The sequence below is a fragment of the Dermacentor variabilis genome, chromosome 1 (assembly GCF_050947875.1).
Source record: "Dermacentor variabilis isolate Ectoservices chromosome 1, ASM5094787v1, whole genome shotgun sequence".
In the NCBI taxonomy this organism is placed as follows: domain Eukaryota; kingdom Metazoa; phylum Arthropoda; class Arachnida; order Ixodida; family Ixodidae; genus Dermacentor; species Dermacentor variabilis.
The window spans coordinates 71,586,673-71,601,967 of NC_134568.1; the positions used below are offsets into that span (position 1 = coordinate 71,586,673).

Here is a 15,295-nt window from a genome sequence, read left to right on the forward strand (position 1 = left end):
GATTTGCTGGTACCGGAATAAGAAACTGAATGCATGTGGACGTTTTCACAAGAGACGGGCGGGCGAGTAATGCAGTGAAGCCGCCGCGGCACGTACCTACTCTTCTTGATCGTGCACGCCTCGCCCATTTTCTCTTTTAAATGTGATCTAGCGGCAGGAAGACGTATCATACGATTGCAGTTTGGTGATGTACTGAACATTGGTCATGAAAGATTGTGTTTTCAGCGAATGTATGAACCGGTAAAAAATGAGGGTAACTGTATTGGGTATCTTTTTGTGTTCTCTATCGCAAGCATCGGCACCACGAAATTGTGCGTAACGTGATCTTATCAACGAAATTCTACTGTACTTATACATGTGCACAAGCTCCACCCTGTAGCTATTCCTTCATTGTCACAGAAAGTTGTCCACGAGCATAGCAGCATGTCTGGGCATGGTCTCTTCACAAGCTCTACTTGATGCTGCAACAGTTATCAGCACTTTGAACATTCTTTTGTGGAGCAAATCTTATCATCTGCGCCACCAGCTACTATCCTTCCTACTCTTCTGGCTATACATGCCTGATAGAGGTGTGCTTGTTATTCACTGCAGAGGCAAGCCATGTCTCCATGTCTGCATGAGACATACACGGACTCTTCTTTGAGCACAAAGGGAAGGAGAGTAAGCGAAGCAAATTTTTATAGGAAGAAGCATTTCCTTCAATCTTTGCTTGTGAATGACTACAGTGTTAACAAACACACTAAGCACAAAAATGAAACAGAAGCTTTCTTAAACCTTAATATCAAGCCCTTGCTTGCAGCAGTCATTGCCAGTGCCTTTGTTCCTTATTATCGCTTCCTTTTTTTTAGAAGATTCGACATTACAGATTACTTAACTTGGCTGGGACCAAGAAATGCAACTATCACAAAAGAATGGCAGCAATACAGGAGCCCTGCAATGCTTTTTCTGAGAGAAGTGGAACTTGCACGTCATTAAACAGCATTTCTTTGTGAATCTTTTCCAACATAAAGGTTTTGAATGTGCCCCCTATGAACAAAGTTATTGGCACTCAAATGCTGTTACTGCCACATTCTCCTGCCTCTCTCCTCCTTGTTGTTCAAGCTACGCTAGAACCTGTGGCGCACCATCTTCCCATACTACTGAACTATATTTGCTGTGCTTCCCCTATCATTCCACTGAGCTTTAGACAACATGACCTCAACATCGTGTAGTGCAATCCTCCGCAACACCTGCCTGATCTAGGAGGCCACAGTACTGCCGTCACAGTGGGAGGGATGGCTGTCACAGTAGCTTAACTGGTAAGGCACCGAACATGTAATGCGGAAGATGTAGGTTCAGTTCCCACCTGCCCACCCGTCTTCCCACCCTTCTTTTCATCTACTTTCATTTCCCTTTACCTAATTAGTATTTCTACACTTCAATTAAATGTAACACTTAACTTCCCCTATGCAACAAAAAACCAAGTGCTTCAGATCCCCTTATTCATCACACTCATCGTCACAGTGCTATAATTTTTTTTACTGCCAAACAGTGCAATTATCCCATCATTGACAAGATTTTTCACTTATGCTTTTGCAGGAAGAACTGCTTAGTCATGATGCCTGAAAAAAAAGTTCATAGGAACACACATGAAAAGTAGCAGGAATTTCAGCAAGAAGGAAAGAGCAGACATTTTTTGCAGTGAAACTGTAGGCTCCCTACTGCTACGAGTACAGTAATATTTGGCTCAGATATTCATGACAGTATTGTTTAATGACTAAGCAAGTCTACGTGCCATGTCAACAAATTGTTGCAGGGCCCTTTAACCCTTTCAGGGTCAATGACTATATTTGCTGTGCTTCCCCTATCATTGTGCTGAGCTTTACTTTAGTCCACATGACCTCAACATCGTGCACTGCAACCCTCCAACACCTGCCTGATCTAGGAGGCTGCAGTACTGCCACCACAATGGGAGAATGGCTGCCACAGTGAATATACGGCACCACGAACAAGTCCTGAATGGTCGATGCCGTATGTTTACGGCGGCCTCCATCTCGCGGTTTTCGTTGCATAGTTTGTTTGCTCCGGTGCGTCTATATACTACCGCTCACACATTGGCAAGCGCGCGGGCGGGCGGCAGATTGTTTGGGTTTTTCCACAGGCAGTTTCGGCTGCTTGTGCTCGCAAAACTGATGGCTATCTTGTTACTAATCGCTCAAAGGGCGACCGCCTGTTACTCGTTTATTGCTTAGAGGGGTGTGCATACGAAGGATGCCGCCATGCATGCATTTCCTTTTTTTTTTTTCTTGGAGACTCGCGAAAACTAATTGCATCTGGTTGGTGATATAAGATGAAGATACGTGGAAGTTTGTCACACGTTTTGCATTTTCGACAGGCATACAGCTACAGTTTTCTTGACTGCGCTCACCTACGCAGTTCGAGTACGCTACAGACATAAACATTAGTGTAAGAGCAGGAACATTTGAGACTTGCGAAATATTCTTGCGTGCGCATTTTCTAAGCCTTGAACTACTATGTGTTTAACAATACATCAAATGTTTAATTCTTACAAGTTCCTTTTTTTATTGTTGTTATTCATGAATAAACAGTAAATTTATACCAATGCAAATTATTTTTTCTCATGTTACGTTCACCCTAGAAAAATTACAGTAAAATTCTTTTTCGAAATACGTCCCTCTGAAGAATTTAAATCTGCAATAAAAAAAATTGACCCAGGGCGGTCGCATGTGGCAAAAAAAAAAATCGACCCTGAAAGGGTTAAGTTTGGGCTAGACAAGAAAAGAATGAGAAAAAGTGAAAGGCTTACCTTCTTAAAGTAGTCAACAATCTCAAACTCGTTCTTCTGCTGCGAGATCTCCGATTTTACTTCAGCATAGGTGTCGTTAATGATAGCCAAGAACATGTTCTGTGAGGATAAAAAATATAGAGTAATAACCCATCAATCACAGAAAAACAAGGCAAGAATTTAATATAACATCTCAATTAGAGTAAACAAGTTTATGACAGGAAGTTTTTATAGCTCGTTTTCTGAAAATTTCTCATTCCATGTCATTTAAGAACTGCAGTTATTATGAATACTGTATCTACAAGTTATCAGTAAAACTAAATGCACTAGGCTACAGGTACTAGACAGAGCACGAGATTTGATACACAAACTCTTATGCTCATTTTCACCACATAAGACAACACCTGGTATGTTTTTACACACACACACACACGCACAAACTAAGAAAGGAAAGAAAAGAGAAAAAAAAGAGGGCCCAAGCTGCACACAGGTATTGGTGATTTTAGCATGACGTTATGAGTGAATAATTAATTAATGGACCATGAATATCAAATTTAGTTATATGACAAGGGTAGAGGCTTGGGTATATTGATAATCTATCATAACACAAGTACAGCACAAAAGACAGGGAGAGGACAGAAAGACATGCATGGCACTGACTTCCAACCCAAACATGTTGGAAGTCAGCGCCTTGTGTGACTTTCTATCTTTTCCATGTCTTTTGAGATGTGCTTGTGTTATGATTAGCTATCACAGCCTAGCTTTTAAGGCATCCCATACAGGAGAATTATATAGCTACAGAAATATTTTTCATTCAGTCATGGTGGTCACAAAATGAAGGCAATTTTTTATTAAAAGGTACGAAAAAGCAAATCATAAAAATACTATTTACATACACACTGACCAGGTTATAATAATATGTGTTCCATTTAAACTGAGTAAGCTCAGGGAGACAACATTAGCTTGCAATAAAAACTGCAGCAAATATTCAGAATTTAAAAAGAAATGACGCAGAAGTACAAACCAAGAGCACGAAGAAGACAAAGAAGACGTAGCTGAGGAAATAAATAGGGCCCAAAACTCTGTTGGCAGCTTCCATTTCCTCAAAATCGAAGTCACCCAGGATCAGGCGCAGAAGAGTGAACCTGTTTGGTTAATCAAAGAACATGAGAGAGCTGATTGGTATGCTGCCACTAAAATCCAATCACTGCTCAGAAATGCCCACTTAAATCTGCACAAGAAGCAAGTTAAGCGAGTGAAATGTACAAGCTATATGTATGCAGAAAGAGTGAAAATTTCATTATGACAGCAAGCATTCAACAAATCAAAGAATCTGTTCCCGTATCACAAACAAAATTATTCCTAAACAGACGATGTATTCTTCTGCTTCTCTGTTATTATTAGTGACAAAATTTTAAGGTGTTACAAGTGCTAAAATAAAATGCAGATATGCAGATAAAAGCTTAGATGAAGCAGATGAAGCTAGACCTAGAGCCTGGAATTTAAGTGATTTCATCTAACTTGGCTACTGAAAAAATTCGGATGTCTCCTTGACTTTGCTGTGGATGAATTAAACCCACATGCAAGAGATTTCATTCCCTACACCAAAACTGTCAGCAAAAAAAATAGGCTTAATGATTTAAGTAGGAAGTAATGACAGGGATTTCTAGAGGCATGGATAAAGCAAACAAACTTTAGAGAAATATTTAAAATTTGCTGCCTTGCTAGTATGGTAATACTACTACTATTGGTTCAGATGTTTATGCAGGTATAAGTGAACAACCAGGCTGCTTTATTTATCATGTTCAAACAATATTTTAGGGCTATTGCCACCATTACTATAAAAGCACTCTAGTAAAGAGGGGAATAATTGTCATACATTATCTGTTTGCTAAAGTACACTGCAATACTAAAAGCTGCAGACATAAAAAGCCAACATTTCTTTGTTAAACAACAAAAGTGTAGTTTTCAAAAACACTGAGAAGTGCGCTGGCAAGATAATGAAGAAACTCATCACCTACAACCAACTACCACATTCATGTGGCAATTATTAAGGACGAGCAAAGTGCTTCAAATTTTTTTTACCACATGCAATAACAAAAATAGAAAGGTAAGCTAAAGACGATATGGTGTTTAGTTCTCCAGTGTACTTTAGTGGTTTGTGTAAGAAATATAACATAGAAAACATGAAGATTAGCAAGATAAAGTATAAGCAAAGCTTTGCACTTACACAGCATTTACAAAGGAGCTGAAACCTTGGATTTGAGTTCCAAACAGAAGGTAGCCCAGTTGGGCAAAAGCAAAGAACACAATGAAGAACATGATGCTGAAGCCAGCCACATCCTTGGAACACTGTAAAGAAAGAATGCAAATGCACTCTCAGTGCAAATGCACAGTTGTATTCACCAAAAAACTGTGAATGTAAACAAGGAAGATGACAGCTTGCAATGCTCACAGACTCGTATAAGGGTATCGAATAATGCAAACAGACATACTGCTTAAGAGCCAGTTTAAGTAGTCATGCCAACACAAAGAGAAGAAATGATTTATCCTATTCTTAAACGCTTATTAAATGTGACCTTCTGATACCAAACGAAAGATGTAAACTTTGATTTTTTCATCTTCCTAGTTCAATGGGATATGATCACTTATTTGCTTTTCATGTGTCTGTACTGGTCAGAATTCGTGAAGGTGTACATTACAGCACACAATGACATGCTTATTTCATCTGCACTGGATGCTACATCTTGATCATCTATTGAAGAACAATAACAACTTAAAAAGTGCAGGGTTATTGAGTTCCAAAGTCAAAATAAATTAATGTAAAAGCTAATATCTGTGATAAGCGCTTGCTAAGCATTTCAAAGTATAATAGTGTACTAAGCTCTAAGAGCACGATGATTCAAATGTGGCCAGTGGTGACATAAAAGTACAATTTTAAATTCTATAACACTGGCTGACGTGGTAAATTGCTGTCTTCTTTCACAGTATGCGGATTAGCTTCTAAACTATATGATAGTTAAATGCTGTCTCGCATATGTATGCTAGTTTGCCTTTCTTAGCAATATGACCTTTAAAGGTTCACTGCTACTACTCTAACACAACAGGTCCTACTGGGAAAACACGAGGAAGGCAGGAGATGTAAATTCAAGATGATGAGCAAAATATGAACAAGGTGAAAGCAGGACCCAACATTTCAACAAGTGGACTTGTCTTTTTCAAGGCCTTGAAAAAGACAAGGCCACATGTCTGTTCCTGCTTTCACCTTGTTCTCGTTTTGCTCAACAGGTTCTACTGCAACAAAACAATTTCACACATTTATGCAGCATACTCCTACAGTTGTTTCACTTGTAATCTTTTACAGTGTGTTGATATAGTCAACAATCCATGCAGTTACAACAACCTCTGTCTATACAGTCGACTCTCGTTACAACGGACCCTGACAATCCGACAAAAAGCATCTGTTTTATTCGAAGTCTATAATATATCCGAAGCTCCTCACTTCTGAAACTTTCAGTGCGACGTCTACAACTTTATTGCAAAGCGTGAGTGACGAACGTAAAGTAAAAAAAAAAACAAAAACGTCGCAGTTTCGTCCAAAAGACGAAGCATCGATTGCAATAGCAAATTAAGCACGATAAGCGCGGCAGCAGCAACGAGCAAATTGACCTTTGTGTTGTCTCTTGCTTCAACACGAACTAAACGTTGAAAGCACAGCTCATACAAAGCTACTGGCACTGGGTGCACATTGTCCACATCGCAGATTGCTTTGAAGATGAGGCCTACAGGGGCGCGCACTTTGTTCACATTGCAGATCGCTTTCAAGGTATGGCGGCCACACTGTAAGCAGCATCTGCCAGAGTAGAACCCCCCTCTCACCCCCCCCCCACCCCCGTGCCTAGCGCATGCGATATTGAGCCGTGATCGTCAGCTGACCCTTGCAAGTCAATTGTCAGCCCATGTCAACACGGCAAAAGTATGTTTTATACGCCCGATTTTGAAAATTACTGCTAATTGCATCCGCTGTAGCCGTCGATAGTCCGTTGTAGCATGGTCCGTTAAAAGCGAACTTCGTTGCATTAATAAAATAGGTAGAACAAACTAAGGCTGAAATGTGGTCCGTTATATTCGAAAGTCTGTTGTACATAGGTCTGTTGTAACGAGTGCGGACTGTATATGAAAGAGGCAGCATTACAAAACCAGTGATTTTAGATTAACTCACAGTAGGTAATTTGCCCAAATAAAACTTTGTTTTGAAAGTCTATCTGAACTACGAAAATAGGAATTAAAATATATAACACAAGTCTTCTCTTTCTCTGCAACATTCCAAAGTCTAAGTACCAAACACATTTTTATGCAACCAGTATATTGTTATTGTTGTAGTGACAGTGAAGAACCAGACAGTGGTAGAACTGTGAGTAATGAATGAGTTACAGAGACTTATGAAACTGTATGTGTGTAAATATGACTGCAAGGCCAATTTGTCAGGGTGCATGAATAGAGCGGTTTAGATCAGAGAGGAAACGGGTACAGCCGATATTCTAATTGACATAAAGAGAAAAAAATTGAGCTGGACAGGTCATGTAATGCGCAGGTTAGATAACCGTTGGACCATTAGGGTTACAGAATGGGTACCAAGAGAAGGGAAGTGCAGTCGAGGAAGGCAGAAGGCTAGGTGGGGTGATGAAATTAGTAAATTTGCGGGCACTAGTTGGAATCGGTTGGTGCAGGACAGGGGTAATTGGAGATTGCAGGGAGAGGCCTTCATCCTGTAGTGGACATAAAATGGGCTGATGACGACGATAATGAATAGTATTGCTAGTCTTATGGATAATAATAGCTTAAAGAAAGAACAAGGCTTTAGGAAAACTTGATCCTACTGTAATGCTTAAACAGGTATCTAAAATGTATAGTGTAGCTAAAGATAAGCTACAGGTGCTTTACAATGATGCTTCTGGGAGTATGCTGACATAAAATGCTTTTATAGATTGAAAGTTGAAATTGTATGCATATTATTTTATATAATGGGCAACTTGTGAAGCACATTTAAGGAACATTTTAGGTACACGCATGTGTGACTAATGGTTGAATTTCGAAATACCAAGAAAAAGGAAAGGAGGCACAAAAGACAGGTGAGAAGCCCAACGTGGTAGGCTGTGAAATGGCCAAAGCATTACCCGAGAAAGGGTGGATGAAAGCTGCGTCATGGTCTTGTTAAAGCTGATGTACTTGAAGACCTTAATCCAAGCAAAGAAAACTGCCAATGCTACAGCATTGTTGAACTGTGTCTGGTAGAAACCCAGACGACCAAAGTCCGCGAACTCATCCGGCTTGTCCAGCAGGCCAGCCAGAAGCTTATTCACCATAACAGTACGATAGATGCTGAATCCGATGCACACCAGAGAGATCTAAGAAGAGGACAAACATAGCATGCTATCAGTCACATTGGTAAATATTTTTGAGATTTTGCTACTAAAAGTAGTATTTCACTTCAGTTTTTATTCTCTTAAAGACCTTCCAATCGCATTACATATGGGGTAGGGTTTGCATGTAAAATGGCACATGTAAACAACATGAATAGTAAAACATTAATTTGGCAGGCTTATGCTGAAATAAGCATTCCAAACATTTTTATGCTGAAATAAACATTCTAAACATTCTTATAACACAAAATCATGAAAAAAGCACACAGTAACTGTCATGCATAACCAAAACACGCCTCAAAATGTCTTTTTGCTACCCCTGAGGAGGGTGCTGAAGATTTATGGTTCGGGTGCTTGGAATGTGCTAGCTTCATCTTCCTTCCAAAGCATTTGACGTTTGCTTCTTACAGTACATGTTTGTAAATAAATTTGATGCATAAATTTGATGAATAAAATAGATGCGTATTCATTGCTTGGGTCAAGTCTGACAGCAGCTGTTCATGCACCAATGATATGCTGAAACCTAATGAGGTACGACAGTCAACAAGCACATCGGCCCTGTTACATCATTGCTAGCCGCTATGCAACTGAAGCAAAGGCACCACACGTGGGCTCATTTGCATACAACTTAGAGCAGCTTCTACAGTTATAACACATCAATGCAGGCAGTGGGACATGTTGTTTATTGTGCATAGAGGGAGTTGATGCTTATGCAAACTATCTTCATTTAGGGCATAAGGTTTCTTCATTTTCCAGGTTCCACACTTCCTTACACTCATATGGCAAATATTAAGTACCATTTTCCCAGCTGATTGCAGGAAAATCAAGTTTTTCAATAAGCTGTCCCAGACCTGGCTTTGGGTTGGTTTTAGATACAAAATGAACTGGCAGTAAAAAGAAAGCTTATCAGAGCTACCACATAACACACAGAACAGCTTTACAGCAGTAATCCTTCACATATCATGGTGCAAAATGCAGTCACACCAATAAAATATTAGGTCAATAAATAAATAGAAATAATCAAAGGAAACATAGGGTTTTGCTTTTTGAAGACTTGCTTCAATAGTCACACTTCAAACACACCTAAAGGTGAAGCTAATCCTGCTTTGACTAATCCCAAAGGGCTTCAAATTGTGCCAGGACAGACAGAAGAGATTCCTAAATTAGGATCAGGACAGGTGTGCACTGTACTATTTCCACAGTTTTGGAGAATTTTTCTTTTTCACTGTACACACTACATGCTGCGACAAAGGCCCATTTGATGCATGATTTAGAGCAGAACTCTCAGAGGCCACTGTTTTTGTATACTCTGGCACTCTTTCATATCAGTGATAAAATACACCTGGTATCATTACCTTTTCCAGTTATCACTGAATTAAGGTTTGGCAACAACAGCTCATTGTGCCTCAAAATGGGACAAGGTGACCAGGTTGTAGCGCTGCCTCAACTTTGAATAGCAGCATGGCTGCAGTGCTGCCCTTGCTGAGGTTTTCGTTCATAGATATACAGTCAAACGTTGATCTAATGAACTTTAGTCTAACATAACTATCAATCAAATTTTTTTTTCATCCCCCTACAATGATTCCATGTAAGGCCACATATTATTGCTTTCAATTTAGTAAAGTAACTTTGCATCAATTTTAAGTTAACAAAGTGTATGTAAATTGGACTTTCATTAATTGGCAGCAATTATGCGAGAACATCCCACTCGAAAGTGGCCAGGAAGATGCATTGCTGAGCCATATGTTGGGCAGCAGACACATTGCACTTGTGCTCAGCAGTGCAGACAGCATGTATTCATGGGGCGTTCAGAAATATTGAGAAAAGATGCAAGGTTCTGTAAGATCACAGTGTTCACTGAATCTAGATGTGTTTGGTAAACTTTCACGAATGACGTAATTGGAATCAATATTTAATGACAGCGATCATTATGGATGTCTGCAGACATTTAATGGAATGCAAGGACCCTAGTTAGTTAATTCGAGTTTAATGGCACAAAAGCAACTAAGGCCATGCTGCACCAGTAAGGACCTTCAGTAAATTTGTGAAATTTCCATATTTCTACTCCTCAAAGGGCAAGTTGTGTTTCTGCTCCCTTCCTGAGTAGTATTGTCTCAAAACAAATAACGGTGTGCAACATGAGCACGAAGCACAAGCTGGTCTCCCAAAAATATTTTGATTTTCCAACTGAATGATGCAAGGTTTACCACCTAGCAAAGTAATAGTGGGAGCCATCTAAACATGTGGACAGTGATTGCCAGTGCTTTGTAAAGCCAATGCTTGCTATACTATTTACACTTCTCACTTCGCATGCGAAACTGAAACTAGTTTCAGGAAATTAGGTCTGCATTGGCTTTTCAGCTTACTCGTAGAAACTCATAAGGGATTTTGCAGGCTGATGGTCTTTTCTGTGATCTAACATGAGCATACAACTCATGATCCTGTGAGCAAGTCATGGCCATAATACAGTTCAATAAAGCTACTATAAAACTTGCGCCACCACTCCAAACAAGGTTTTGGCCTTTTCTGGCAGCTCTGTTTCCCATTCCAAAAATTCACCGACGATTACGATAGTCTTTAATGAAAAATTTGAGTGCAGCTCCATATGCGTTTTCATTTCATGTGTCAATATTTTGTCTTATGATTATATAAGTACACAGTTTTTATTAGAAAGAGAATGCTATGAGTAGCGTAGCTGGTGTAGACAATCTGTCTCATGCGACACACTGGAAACGGAGCGAAGTGTGGCGCGACCACCTCACTAATCTGGAGAGGCAGTGCGTGGGTGCCGCTTGGGCGCGATTCACAGCAGTCACCATGCAGCTCATACAGCGCTTCGTTTCTACATAGACAATGCACGCTACTCTGGTGCCACATCGTAGCCATCGTCATCGCACAGTCAATCTTGCGTGGCACTACACTTTTCTTCGCATGCTTTCATTCCCCCAATGACGAGAGCGGCCCTTCGTCGTAGGGAAATCGTGCCACCAGTGTCAGCGGCGACCACACCTAAAGGAATGTCACATCGAGCCTTACTCATAGCCGCTTGCCATCTTCCCTTGCAGGAGCAGTGATCGCCGTCGCACACGCTGGTACCGTGGACTGACCTCAGCAGCTGATGCCGTGGATGAGCATAGCCCTCTCCACTTCAGGCCACCCTGCCCCCTCCCCCCTCCATCGGAAGCGCAGATGAGATTGCCCACATGGCTGAAGATGCCGTAGCCACCAGCAATTCAGTGCGTTTGCTGGCTGTCTCTCCTCTGCTCCTGCCTCATGCTCTCACTGTAGCTACTTCCTACACTTTCCTCCTCGCGTGCACTTCTTTCATCTGCCGCTGTGCTCCACATTTGCTCAGTTACGAGGTATTGCACCACCAACGTTCAACACAGGAATGGGCGCGTAATAGCTGCGTTCTAAAACTGACATTTGGAATGGGCAAGAGGCAAATAAGATAAGTGCACAAGTGTACAGATTTGCATGGAACACTCAAGGTTTTTAGGAGAAACTCCCGACACTTTAGTTCCTGCTTATGGCGAAACTGGACATGGGACACATTTTTGCACATGGTTTGTGTATGCTAGCTGTGGGATGGCAAAATTTCCATGCAGTTAGGTGTGTCTCATGCACCTTCACCCATTTCTGTCTTAGAAAGAAGAAAAATGTGCAACAAGCACTGCTCGATATCAACAAATCAATGTGCATCATGGAGCACACTAGAGCCATGGGTCCAATAAATTTTTGTAAAAAATTTGATGGCAACCAGTTCAGACAAACAGGAACTTAACAGCAAACAAGTGGATCTTTGGCAAAGGCTAATGAATGCCACTGAATTTTTTTCATGGGCACACAACCAAGTCTTAGACAAGTACCAGACAAATGCCTTTCAAGTGCAATGCACAATATTTCTACGCACAAAAAAAGTAATTTCAAGCAAATGGCACTTTTTGATTCATTAATGGGTTTTCTTGGCATAAGGAGTGCCAGACGCAGAATAATGAATTGGCAATGGTACATGAAGTGTGGATGTAACATGGCTGTACGGAGACCTAAAATCAGTCCCTGTATAAATGTGTCAAATATATATGCATTAAAAACATGACCATGACAGGTGAGGTGTGCTATGGACATAGAAGATATGTTGCAAAGTGATTGTAAGTTAAAAACGTTGGTAGTCATAGAAGTTTGTTGGTAGCATTATTGCCTCACCCGGGCCATTAAAAGCAAGGGTGAGAAGCATGTGTTCTAAACACTACTTTAGGAAAGTTTGCTGTTGGGCTAGTTGGTACATGATTTAGAAATTGAAAAACAGTGCCAGGAAACAGGACAAGGCAGTGAGACACACACAAACGCTTTCTTGTCCCGTTTACCGATGCTGTCTTCAGAGGAGCCCTGAAGCACGCTTATAGCTAATCACGGAATGATACGACTAATAGATTACGTGACCTCACGAATTTCCTGCCAAAAAATTTGTTTCATCCTTCATGCACAAGCAAAGTTAGTCGTACTTATCGGACCAATCAGCAGTTTTTTGTCTCCTTTCATTTTCACTAGTGTGCTGGAAGCTACACAGGGGGGATGGCAAAGGGGCACAAGAGAGCAGTGCCATGCTGGCCCCGTCCAAAGGTTGAATGCGAGATAGCTCGTGACGGCACCCCTTGGCAGCCACAGTATCTATGCTACGCTTTTCACCACCGAGGCCACACACAGCAGATGCGGTAACTGTCGTGTTTAGACCGGCAATGCAAAGATGAAATGGCTTTTCTGTCTTTTTGAGATTTCAGACATATATATTTTTTACTCATTTAACTAAAATTAGCAATAATTGTATTACTGATAATGTTCTTGCAATCACAAAATCAGCCAATAGCTGTTGTGGGTCTAGATGCTTGCAACGACGCCACATTACGACATTGCAGAAGTGAGAGCAAGCAATATTTCACTGCTTTTGACACGAGATTCTAAATTCTCTGCTGCATTCAGTGCAATAACATTTGGCTCACATGTTCCCAGGAGTCTCGTTAACTGATCGGCGATGCTTTCTTACAGGCACATACCTAGGATTTTTTTTCAGGGGGGGGGGGAACCTAAGGTAACATTTCTATGGAAATGAGGGGAGGGGGTACCTTCACTAGTACATTTGTAATGTGAATAATGGCCATTATTCGCCATAAATACGTGTAAACGCACGAAACAGCAATGAAATAAGGTGTATATATCTCACAGGTAGGCCTGTGAGATACACCTCTCCTTTACTTGGCAAACAAGGAACCACATCAAATGAACTCACGCAGGAAAGAAGCGCAGGAAGAACACTGTCACGTACAAGTAAACAAGCGAAAGTGTAAAATAAAGATTTCTAGTAGCGTTCTTTGATTTAGCTGTGGAAGAATTATAGAGAAATATATATTTGCGGAACAATCACAGTTCTTTTGGATCCCTCGTTTACTGCTCTACCAAGTTCAGCGCCAAAACCGATTCGTATTGTTATTTGGGAAGTTGCGTAACGATGCGTGGCTGCCAGTCCCATACAACCGCGTAGAGCACAGGATGCTGCGGTCTAGATGTACTTCGCCCACCGCAGAAGGTTAGAAAAACACCCATGTAAGCACAGCAGAGAAGTGGCTACGTCAGGCGGATTGACTGATAACTGTAGAAGCGTGATTCAAAAGACACGGAATTGTTCTCCACTTCTGGTGGCGTTTTCTCTACTTTCTTTTTAAATAAAAAGATGTTGATCCGTAAATTAGACAATGGGTAAATTTGTTAGTTTGCACTTTTTCTTCTCCTTTGGCTGTTGCCTTACCTCTCTCCCTTAGTAGATCACTTAATTTTTCAACTCCTTAGGACTCTTGTTTCCAGTTGCCAATTTTGCACGAAAAGTGCTGTACAATTAGGGAAAAACCAGACAAGGTAATGGGTGACAGTCACATTGGTTATGGGTTTAACGGTTATTGCAAGGTTTGATGATGGACGCTTTTTCGCATTATTTTGTTTTCCACCTTATCTAACCCATATCACGGGTGTATAGCTTCGAGGATCTGCCAGCGTCGTGGTGAGCTGTCACTCTAGGAAATAATAAAGCAAAAGGAAAAGTTAAACGCAACTGTCGTTTTCACCAGCCACAACTCGTTGTAAGCTCGTGAAACGAGTTGCACAAGCTTACAGACCAGCTGACTACGAACTGAATCCCTTTCCTGGTCCCTCGATCAGTCTAAACAAAGAAGGTTGAACTAACGAAGCAACAGCAATGCGCGTGACCGTTGAATGGATTGTGACAACTGAACACATCTCGAGTTAATTGTACGGGCACCATATCGATGAGAAAACTGGCCTTCACACCCCAGATGCTGACAAATACTGCCATCCAAAAGGAGTGAAAAAGGCAGCAAAATGTTGACCGCAGAATAGCTGTCAAGTCTAAGATTCATTTCGCGGCGCTTTAGGAATGTGTGTGAGCAGTAGTGTCGTGGGCAGGATTGGGGGGGGGGGATTTCCCTGCCCCCCTGGGTACGTGCCTACTTTCTTTTTACGTTCAAAAATTGTTTCAGCGTCCCTTTAAAAGTAAATAGTACTATCACAGCAGCAACCTATGATGAGGGGCTGTGCTATGGATTGCTTGGGTGTAGTATAACATGCAGTATACATGAACATCATTTAAAAAAGCAATGACTAAATTACATAATACTGTCAAAAAGCGAGTCATTTCCAAGGAACATTGCTGGGTGAAGGAAAATTTGCTGATGGTATGGTAAAGAAAAGTGCTTTTTTTCTGTACTCTTCTAATTCACAACATCCCAGCAACACATGGAGGACAGTCACCATTTTGCCATATGTACCACAGTCGACAGACAGGTGGTTCATCACCAGTCAACAGGTACAAGAGTGCGCTATAAGTGTGGCATATTCGAAGTCAGCAGGTGATGACCTCAGTTCGTCATATTTTCAGTAAGAGTGGACAATTTCTTAAATGTGGCTTAATGACATGCAGCTTAATAGATGTTTCAGTTTCCACAAGTGCTGCCAGATGCTTCTAAGATGTTTCCATCGGAAAGAGTTCAAGTCTATGGCAGGGACAGCTATAGAGAAG

At 41.0% G+C, this 15,295-nt stretch overlaps 1 protein-coding gene across 3 annotated transcripts in view; it reads right to left on the reverse strand.

Annotated features, from left to right (window-relative positions):
- The window catches only part of LOC142579173 (polycystin-2-like), a 75,948-nt gene that overhangs the window by 23,582 nt on the left and 37,071 nt on the right, over positions 1–15,295 (reverse strand). For all 3 annotated transcript variants that reach the window (XM_075689131.1, XM_075689142.1, XM_075689149.1), the window contains exons 8-11: positions 7,963–8,193; positions 5,016–5,137; positions 3,810–3,930; positions 2,807–2,905 (exon numbers count right to left, since the gene is read on the reverse strand). In XM_075689131.1, the coding sequence (XP_075545246.1) occupies positions 2,807–2,905; positions 3,810–3,930; positions 5,016–5,137; positions 7,963–8,193 (573 nt within the window). The remainder of the gene's footprint in view (positions 1–2,806; positions 2,906–3,809; positions 3,931–5,015; positions 5,138–7,962; positions 8,194–15,295) is intronic.